This window comes from Physeter macrocephalus, chromosome 16 (assembly GCF_002837175.3).
Source record: "Physeter macrocephalus isolate SW-GA chromosome 16, ASM283717v5, whole genome shotgun sequence".
NCBI classification, from domain to species: Eukaryota; Metazoa; Chordata; class Mammalia; order Artiodactyla; family Physeteridae; genus Physeter; species Physeter macrocephalus.
This window is the reverse complement of record NC_041229.1, coordinates 49,778,225-49,788,720: the sequence shown is the minus strand read 5'-3', so window position 1 is coordinate 49,788,720 and position 10,496 is coordinate 49,778,225. Positions and strand designations below refer to the sequence as shown.

General features: G+C 41.2%; 1 protein-coding gene across 9 annotated transcripts in view; it reads left to right on the top strand.

Annotated features, from left to right (window-relative positions):
- The window catches only part of ANKRD42 (ankyrin repeat domain 42), a 101,476-nt gene that overhangs the window by 27,440 nt on the left and 63,540 nt on the right, over nt 1-10,496 (top strand). For all 9 annotated transcript variants that reach the window (XR_008615358.1, XR_008615359.1, XR_003676326.1 and 6 more), the window contains exons 7-8: nt 5,631-5,756; nt 7,043-7,148. Coding sequence is in view for 6 of the 9 variants with exons in the window: in XM_028477328.2 (XP_028333129.2) it covers nt 5,631-5,756; nt 7,043-7,148 (232 nt within the window). In the remaining 3 variants the exon portion in view is untranslated. The remainder of the gene's footprint in view (nt 1-5,630; nt 5,757-7,042; nt 7,149-10,496) is intronic.

Genomic DNA, 10,496 nt, shown 5'->3' with positions numbered 1-10,496 from the left:
ATTTGTTTGGTCTGGTGGGTTTTTACCTTGCTTCTTCATCTGCTGCATATTTCTCTGTCTTCTCATTTTGTTTAACTTACTGTGTTTGGGGGTCTCCTTTTCACAGGCTGCAGGTTCGTAGTTCCTGTTGTTTTTGGTGTCTGCCCCCAGTGGGTGAGGTTGGTTCAGTGGGTTGTGTAGGCTTTCTGGTGGAGGGGACTGGTGCCTGTGTTCTGGTGTGTCGGACTGGATCTTGTCTTTCTCGTGGGTAGGACTGTTTCTGGTGGTGTGTTTTGGGGTGTCTGTGACCTTATTATGATTTTAGGCAGCCTCTCTGCTTATGGTTGGGGTTGTGTTCCTGTCTTGCTAGTTTTTTGACATAAGGTGTCCGCCACTGTAGCTTTCTGGTTGTTGAATGGAGCTGGGTCTTAGTGTTGAGCTGGAGATCTCTGGGAGAGCTTTTGCTGTTTGATATTATTTGGGGCTGGGAGGTCCCTGGTGGACCGATGTCCTGAACTCCTCGGCTCTCCCACCTCAGAGGCTCAGGCCTGACACCCGGCCGGAGCACCAAGACCGTCAGCCACACAGCTCAGAAGAAAAGGGAGAAAAAGAAAAAAAGCAAGAAAGAAAAGTAAATAAATAAATAAATTTATTAAAATAAAATATAAAATGTTATTAATAATAAAAAATTAAAAATAAAAAAGAAGGAAGAAAGAAAGAAGAGAGCAGCCAAACCAAAAAACAAATCCACCAATGATAAGAAGCACTAAAAACTATACAAAAAAAAAAGTACAGACAGAACCCTAGGACAAATGGCAGAAGCAAAGCTATACAGACAAAATCACATGAAGAAGCATACACATACACAATCACAAAAAGAGAAAAAGGAAAAATTAAAAAAATATATTAAAAAAAGAAGAGAGCAACCAAATCAATAAACATATCTACCAATAATAATAAGCTCTAACTACTAAACTAAGATAAACATAAAACCAGAAAGAAATTAGTTGCAGAAAGCACACCCCAAGTCTACAGTTGCTCCCAAAGTCCACCATCTCAATTTTGGGATAATTCGTTGTTTATTCAGGTGCTCCACAGATGCAGGGTACATCAAGTTGATTTTGGAGATTTAATCCGCTGCTCCTGAGGCTGCTGGGAGAAATTTCGCTTTCTCTTCTTTGTTGGCACAGCTCCTGGGGTTCAGCTTTGGATTTGGCCCTGCCTCTGTGTGGAGGTCGCCTGAGGGCATCTGTTCCCCACCCAGACAGGAGGGGGTTAAAGGCACCACTGATTAGGGGGCTCTGACTCACTCAGGCCAGGGGGAGGGAGGGGAATGCAGGGCGAGTCTGCTGCGGCAGAGGCCGGTGTGATGTTGCAGCAGCCTGAGGCGCGCCATGTGTTCTCCCAGGGAAGTTGTCCCTGGATCAGAGGACCCTGTCAGTAGCGGGCTGCACAGGCTCCCTGGAGGGGAGCTGTGGATAGTGACCTGTGCTTGCACACAGGCTTCTTGGCGGCGGCAGCAGCAGCATTAGTGTTTCATGCCCATCTCTGGTGTCCGCTTTGATAGGCACGGCTTGTGCCCGTCTCTGGAGCTCATTTTGGTGGTGCTCTGAATCCCCTCTCCTTGCGCACCCCAAAACAGTGGTCTCTTGCCTCTTAGGCAGGTCCAGGCTTTTTCCTGGACTCCCTCCCGGCTAGTTGTGGCACACTAGCCCCCTTCAGGCTGTGTTCACGCAGCCAACCCCAGTCCTCTCCCTGGGACCCGACCAAAGCCCGAGCCTCAGCTCCCAGCCCCGCCCGCTCCGGCAGGTGAGCAGACAAGCCTCTCAGGCTGGTGAGTGCTGGTCAGCACCAATCCTCTGTGCAGGAATCTCTCCGCTTTGCCCTCTGCACCCGTGTTGCTGTGCTCTCCTCCGTGGCTCTGAAGCTTTCCCCCCACCCACCCACCCCCTGTCCCTGCCAGTGAAGGGGCTTCCTAGTGTGTGGAAACTTTTCCTCCTTCACAGCTCCCTCCCACTGGTGCAGGTCCCGTCCCTATTCTTTTGTCTTTGTTTTTTCCTTTTGCCCTACCCAGGTACGTGGGGAGTTTCTTGCCTTTTGGGAAGTCTGAGGTCTTCTGCCAGTGTTCAGTAGGTGTTCCGTAGGAGTTGTTCCACATGTAGATGTATTTTTGATGTATTTGTGGGGAGGAAGGTGATCTCCACATCTTACGCCTCTGCCATCTTGAGGGTCTTCAATGAACATTCTTTATACCATGAGATTTAAGAGTAAAATATTATAGATAAGATACACTTGAAGCTTCCTGATTCTCTCTCCTTAATACCATTCCCCTTTTCTCCCTCCTCAGAGGTAACCATTATTTTGGATTTATAATTGCATTCTATGGTTTTATATTTAGTATATATGTACTCACAAAAATATGCAGTATCGTTTTGTGTATTTTTAGATTAAGAGACTAAACTGTTATATCTAATAAGAAATCCTAAAATTCAGCAGCTTAAATTATATAGAAGTTTATTTCTTTTATATGATAGCCTGGTTGGAGAGTGCATCTGTTCTATGTAGCCATTCAGGGACTTGTTATCTTCCTAACTAGCTCTCTCTAGTTGTTGCTAATCCAGCAGGAGGTAGGGAGAGAACAAGAGTATAAGCTAGGATTTTCAAGGTCTAATTTGCAGTCATCACTTTTGCTACCATTCTGTTGGCAAGAGTTTAGTCACATGGCCACACCCGGCTGCAAGGAAGCCTGGATAATTCAGTACCCAGCTGAGAGGCCTCAGCTCAGAGGCAACTCTCATTACTGTGGAAGGAAGGGGATTTTAGTGGACAACTAGAAGTCTTTGAAACTTCTTTTAAAACTTTATAAAAATGGCATGAAACAGTAATGTACCCTTCTCTCAAACTTTCTTTTTTCACAAAATGTCATGATTTTTGAGGTTTATTAGACAGATAGATGTATTCTAGTTTATTCTTTTATTTTTTTTATTTTTTTATTTTTATTTTATTTTTTTTGTGGTATGCTGGCCTCCCTCTGCTGTGGCCCCTCCCGCTGCGGAGCACAGGCTCCGGACGCTCAGGCTCAGCGGCCACGGCCCACGGGCCCAGCCGCTCCGCGGCATGCGGGATCTTCCCAGACTGGGGCGCGAACCCGGTTTCCCTGCATCGGCAGGCGGACACGCAACCACTGCGCCACCAGGGAAGCCCCAAGTTTATTCTTTTAAATTGTTTGTGGTATTGCATCTAATAAAAAACACTGTTTATCCATTCTCCGATTTGACATTTAGATTGTTTACAGTTTTCAGAATTACAATCAAGGTGGTAATGGATATTCTTGTATGTGTCCTTGTTTACATGCACAAGATGTTCTTTAGAGAAGTGCTTCCCTACCCTTTTCACACTTTGCCCACATAGAAAATGATATTTGTATGGCACACTGGTACTGTTGGATGAGGCTTCTTGAGGTACTGCCTATCTTCTCTGAAGATTGAGAGTTAAGAGCTCTGCCTTGGTAAATAGTTGGGAAACTCTACTTTAGGTTTTGCTTGGTGGGATATGCCCATTTTCAGTATAAATAGTTATAAATGCTGCATTCTTTATCAGAGTGGTTGTAGTAATTTACACTCTCATCAGCAATGTTGGGTGAGAATTTAGAGTAACAATATTCAGTATTGTCAGACGTAAAAATTTTTGCCACTTAGTTGGGTATGAAGAGGTTTAACTTGTGTTTTGATTTGCATTTTTTTGATTACTAATGAGGCTGAACATTGTTTAGTGAAGTTATTGGCTATTCTAGTTTTCTCTTCTATTGAATTGCCTGTAGAATTGTGTTCTTTGTCCTTTTCTAAATAATTTGAGCTCTTTTATATAGTTCTGATACCAATCATTTATTAATTTTATCTGATATAGGTATTTTCTCTCGCACTGTGGCTTGTTTTTTCACAAATGATATCCTTATTTTAAAAATGCAACTTTATTAAAGTATGATTTACATAAAATAAACTGTATTTATTTAAAGTATACAGTTCATCTCAAATGTTTTTTCATACCCTCTTGCAGTTCAACCCTCTTTTCACCCTGGCCGCACATAGCCACTGATTTGTTTTCTGTCACTATAGATTAGTTTGGGTTTTCTAATGGAAGTGGATTTCTAATGGGTTTCTCTAATCTTCTGAGATTCATTTGTGTTGTGTATATTAGTAGTTCGTTACTCTTTATTGCTGAATAATATTCCATTGTATGGATGCATATTTTGTTTATGCATTCTGTCTTATTGGTATGTCTGTTTATTTGCCAGTACTACAAAGTGTTTTTTGTTTTTTGAAAGAGAGGAAGCAAGCTCTCTTGTGTCTCTCTTTTTAAAAAAAAAAAAATTATTTACTTTATTTTTGGTTGCATTGGGTCTTCGTTGCTGCACGTGGGCTTTCTCTGGTTGCGGTGAGCGGGGGCTACTCTACTGTTTGTTGCGGTGCGCGGGCTTCTCATTGCAGTGGCTTCTCTTGTTGTGGAGCACAGTTTCTAGGTGCACAGGCTTCAGTAGCTGTGGTTCGCGGGTTCTAGAGCGCAGGCTCAGTGGTTGTGGCGCACGAGCTTAGTTGCTCCGTGGAGTGTGGGATCTTCCCGGACCAGGGCTTGAACCCATGTCCCCTGCATTGGCAGGCGGATTCTTAACCACTATGCCACCAGGGAAGCCTAGTACTACAGTTTTTTTTTTTTATCGTGGTATGCGGGCCTCTCACTGTTGTGGCCTCTCCCATTGCGGAGCACAGGCTCCGGACGCGCAGGCTCAGCGGCCATGGCTCACAGGCCCAGCCGCTCCGCGGCATGTGGGATCTTCCCGGACTGGGGCACGAACCCGTGTCCCCTGCACCGGCAGGCGGATTCTCAACCACTGCGCCACCAGGGAAGCCCTACACAGTTTTGATTACTGTAGCTTTATAGTAAGACTTACAGTCAGGTATTATAAGTCTCCAACTTTGTTCTTTTTAAAATATTCCTTGGGTATTCTAGGCTGTTTCCTTTCCATATATAAAAATGAGAATAGCTACCTCACGGTTGTTGAGAGGGTTAAATGAGGCAATCCTTACAGGTGCTTACTACCATGCTTGGCATTCAGTAAGGGCTCAGTATATGTAGTTGTTATCATTAAAAACATTTTATTAAGTATTTTCTATGTGCTAGGCACTAGGTCAGGTGCATTCACAGCTGTCTGTGTCTATGTTTATGTATAGATACACACATATACTTTATCTCCTTCCAGTTTCTTTTGCTTTCTTCACTTGTAAACAGGGAGGGAGTGGTCTGTGCAAATGTAGGACTTGAGACCAAGTATGTCTTTATACAAAGGGTTGAAAATGACCATCTCCTTGTGTTTTGTGGTGGCCTGAGAGAAACAGGGAAGATGGCAAGAATAGTTCTGGTACCATATATTCCTGGCATGTTTGAGATCCTGAGGGATGGAAAGGCTACACAATTAATAATAATCTTATTTTATGATTCTCTTTTTATTACTTGTCATTGCATCAACTGAACTAATTCCAATATAACATTCTCATACTTGAGTTAATACTGAAACCTGAAATGTGTGACTGATTAAGGCAGGGAAAAGGAATGAATTCCTATGTTTCCTGAAATGCTGAATTTTTTATTCATAGCTTTAGCATTTCCAGGTCATGTGGCTGCCTTTAAGGGTGATTTGGAAATGCTTAAGAAATTAATAGACGATGGAGTAATCAATATTAATGAACGTGATAATAATGGATCAACTCTTATGCATAAAGGTAAGTTATGATTCCTGCTTCATCTGCAGTTCTGACACAATTGCTGTTGAGTTATTTAGCTTTTATTTTTTATTTTTTAAAAAATTCACTATTTATTTTTGGCTGTGTTGGGTCTTTGCTGCTGCGCACGGGCTTTCTCTAGTTGGGGCGAGCAGGGGCTACTCTTTGTTGCGGTGCATGGGCTTCTCATTGCAGTGGCTTCTCTTGTTGCAGAGCACGGGCTGTAAGCACACGGGCTTCAGTAGTTGTGGCACATGGGCTCAGTAGTTGTGGGTTGTGGGCTCTAGAGCGCAGGCTCAGTAGTTGTGGCACATGGGCTTAGTTGCTCCATGGCATGTGGGATATTCCCGGACCAGGGCTTGGACCCATGTCCCCTGCATTGGCAGGCGGATTCTTAACCACTGTGCCACCAGGGAAGTCCCCCCTCAGGTTTCTTGACTGAGGTTACACAGCTAGTAAGAGCAAAGCTGAGATTTCATTCATTTTTTCCATTCATTTATTCATAAACTCTATAGACATTTATTGAGTGTCTGTATACGCCAGTCACTTGCTAAGTTCTGTCCTGTCCTCCAATCTGTTGTTTAGTGGACCTAAACTCAGATCTTTTTAGACTGAGTTTCCCCCCAACAGTTTCCCTGCATTTTGAGATGGACCTAGAAGGAGGGGAGAAATTAGATGATCATATGATTGAGTGATGGGCACTAGGTGAGAAGACACATAAGCAGAGTTGTGGAGGTGAAAATTAATATTGAGTGCATGTGTTTTAAGGAAAGGTGGTGAACAGTTTAGGTAATCAGTGAGGGGCCCTGAACATTTTGAGTTATGAGGGCCAGAGGAATAAGCTATTTATACAAGATGGCAAAAGATTTTCAAAGTCTTTCACATTCACACAGATTGCACTTAATATTTGGCCTGACACAAGATTGGTCAGGAGCTATGAATACAGTAGATGAGCACTGGATAAGGATTAGAAAAAACCTAGATTATAGTTTCAAATCCATTACTTACTGGCTGTGTGATGTTAAATAGCCTCTTTGAGCTTCAACGTCTATATCTGTATGTAAAGCTCTCTGCATAGGGGCTGAGTACAGTAGATACTTGATTAAATATTTGTCTAATGAATGAATAAATGAAATAGAGAAAATAACATCTGGCCAACCTACTTGTTGGTTATTGTAAGGATTAGTATTTACAAAAGTACTCTGCAGTGGTACTGTCCAAAATTTTAGAAAATTGTTCTAATAACAATAACTTTTTTGTGTGTACACTTTGTTTTGTTTTTACAGCTGCTGGGCAAGGCCACGTAGAGTGTTTGCAGTGGCTAATTAAAATGGGAGCAGACAGTAATATTACCAACAAAGCAAGAGAGAAACCCAGTGATGTGGCTAAGAGGTATCCCTATCTGCTTTGCTTCTTTCTTTTGTTTTTAAAGTTTTGCATTTACTCTCCTATACTCAGAAATCTCTGAAGATTTCTGGATTATAGGACTCAGTCAAATGCTGATGGAATGATAATTTTCAAGCTGAATTGACATTTGACAGCATATCAGCTCTTCTCTCTAAAGCAGTGATTCTCAGCTGGGAGGTAGTCGTCCCCCTTCTCGGGGGGGTGTGCATTTGGAAATGTGGGGAGGGGGTTGTCACAGTGCTGGAGACCATCACTAATGTTTCATGAGGTCAGGTCCAGGAATGCCAGACATTCTACAGTGCTCAGAACAGTAGTGTACAACAAAGAATTGTCCCACCCAAATGCTGGTACCCGTTGAGAAATGCTGTGTGATAAAAAGGAGTAATCAAAAGGAGTCACACGGATTTTGAAACAAATTTTAATATTTATATTTGAATTAAATATAACACCTATTATTGAACACCTCCAGCTCATTCAGGTCAGGCCCTCACGGAATATTTAGTTCATCCGTTTGTTCATTTGATTGTTTTTTCATTCAACTTCCTGTATACTTACCATGCTCCAAGTGCTATGGTTAGTATTAAGTTTACCAAGATGAAAAAAAATAGTCCTTGCCCTCAAGAAACTTACAGTCTCATGGAGAGACAAATGTGCAAACATAACTTTTATTGATTATAATCAGTATGTCATATTATATGTTATGTATAAGGTACAGTAAGAGCACAGAAGAAAAAGTGCCCAAGTATTCCTATTCTAAAGTTGTGGGGGAGAAATGTTAATACAGATGATGGTAAGAGTTATGAAGGCAACTGCGGGGGACAGAATTTATATAGAAGTCTGGGAAAACTTTTTTTTGGAGAAAGCAACATTTATGCTGACACTCGAAGGAGGAAGAGTTGTAAGATAACACCTTGTGTGTCTGAGGAACGCATGTGGTTCAGAACTGCTTGAATCTAAAGTAGGAGTGTGGGCTAAAAGTTGCACATGAGGCTTGACGGGATGCAAGGGCCTACTTATTCATTAAATTGCCATGCAGTTTTTGTTTGTGAGTTCATGTTCCTTAAAATTTTGTCTGTGGGATCTCTTTGAAGCCATGGAATATGGTTTTGTTTTACCACATAGTAGCATCATTATAAACTCAGGCCCACTATTTTTTATTTTTTAAAATAGCTTTATCAAGGTATAATTGGCATATAGTAAAGTACACATATTTGTACAGCACAAACTGATGAATTCTGATATATGTATATACCTGTGAAATCATCACCACAATCAAGATAGTGAACATATCCATCACCCCCTAAAATCTCCTTGTGCACCTTTGTAATCTCTCTCCCTCCTACTGCTTTCCACTGCCCCATCCCCAAGCAGACACTAATTTGCTTTCTGTCACTATAGATTAGTTTGCATTTGCTAGAATTTTATATAAATGGAATCATACAGTATGTACTCTTATATATCTGGCTTTTTCACCCAGCATAATTATTTTGAAAATCATTCATGTGTATTAGTGGTTCATCTCTTATTGCTGAGTAGTATTCCATTGACTGTGGAATTCCATAGTATTCCATAGTTTGCTTATCCCCTAACCTGTTGAAGGATATCTTGTTTGTATCTACTTTTTGGTGATTATGAATAAAGCTGCTATAAACATTCACATACAGTTTTCACGTGAACATAAGTTTTCAGTTCACTTGAGTAATACTTAGGAGTAGGATTGCTGGATCAGATGCTAAGGGTGTGTTTATCTTTATAAGAAACTGCCACAGTGCCTTCCAAAGTGACCGTACCAATTTGCATTCCATCAGCAGTGGATGAGTGTTTCTGTTGCTTCTTATCTTGCCAGCATTTGATATTGTCAGATTTTTTGATTTTTGTAATTCCAGTAGGTGTGTAGTGGTGTCTCATTGTGTTTGTTTTTTCCTAATGGAAAATGATTTGGGGCATCTTTTCATATACATTTTTGCCATTTGTATGTTTTCCTTTGGTGAAGTGACTGTTCAGATCTTTTATCCACTTTTAAAACTTGGGTGGTTTTCTTATTGTTGAGTTTTAAGAGCTCTTTCTATATTCTGGATACTAGTTCTTTCTCAGATTTTTGTTTTGTGAAGATTTTCTCCCAATTGTGGTTTGTTTTTTCATTCTCTTAACAATGAAGAGCAAAAAATTTTTATCAGTTTGCTTTTTTATGTGTTATGCTTTTGGTATCATATCTAAGAAATCTTTGATTTACACCAAGTCACAAAGATTTTCTTTTATGTTTTCTTTTAGACATTGTTATAGATACAGTTTTAGGTTTTACGTTAAGGTCTATGATCCATTTTGAGTTAATTTTTGTATGTGGTATGAGGTATGTATCCAAGTTCTTTTTTTTGCATATGGATATCTAATTGTTCTAGCACCATTTGTTGAAAAAGCTGTCCTTTTTCTTCTATTGCCTTTGTGTCTTTGTCCAAGTCAGGTGTCCATGTATGCGTGGGCTTATTTCTGTAGTCCATATTTTATCCATTGATCTATTTGTCTTTATATCAGTATCACATGGGTGATTTAGTACTGTATCTGAAGATATTCATAATTTCTGGCCCACATTTTTTTGTCATTCATGCACCAAAGTGCTAGTGTGAGTGTAGTGTTATAGAAATAACCTTGAATCTGGCATAAAGCAAGTACGCAGTAAACGATAGCTGTGAAGTGACAATCTAGTAATAGAGATAATGAATTCTATTAACCTTACAACTTCCTGTGTTTATTACTATATTGTTAATGATTTGCAGTACCTGGTGAAAGGTAAAGATATATGTGTGCATGTGCACATGGTTATGGAAGTGTGTGAACAAAATAAAATTTGAGGTTTTTATGTTTAGCGAGTAATTCTCCATGTCCTAAGAGAAAGCACTGAACATTTTTTAAAAATTTATTTATTTATTTATGTTTGGTTAGGTTGGGTTTTTGTTGCTGCGCGTGGGCTTTCTCTAGTTGCGGTACACGGGCTTCTCATTGCAGTGGCTTCTCTTGCTGCAGAGCACGGCCTCTAGGCGCATGGGCTTCAGCGGTTGTGGCACACGGGCTCAGTAGTTGTGGCTCGCGGGCTCTAGAGCGCAGGCTCAGTAGCTGTGGCGCACGGGCTTAGTTGCTCCGTGGCCTGTGGGATCTTCCCAGACCAGGGCTCGAACCCGTGTCCCCTGCATTGGGAGGCGGACTCCCAACCACTGCACCACCAGGGAAGTCCCAGCATTGAACATTTTTTTTTTTTTTTTTTTTTTTTTTGTGGTACGCGGGCCTCTCACTGTTGTGGCCTCTCCCGTTGCGGAGCACAGGCTCCAGACGCGCAGG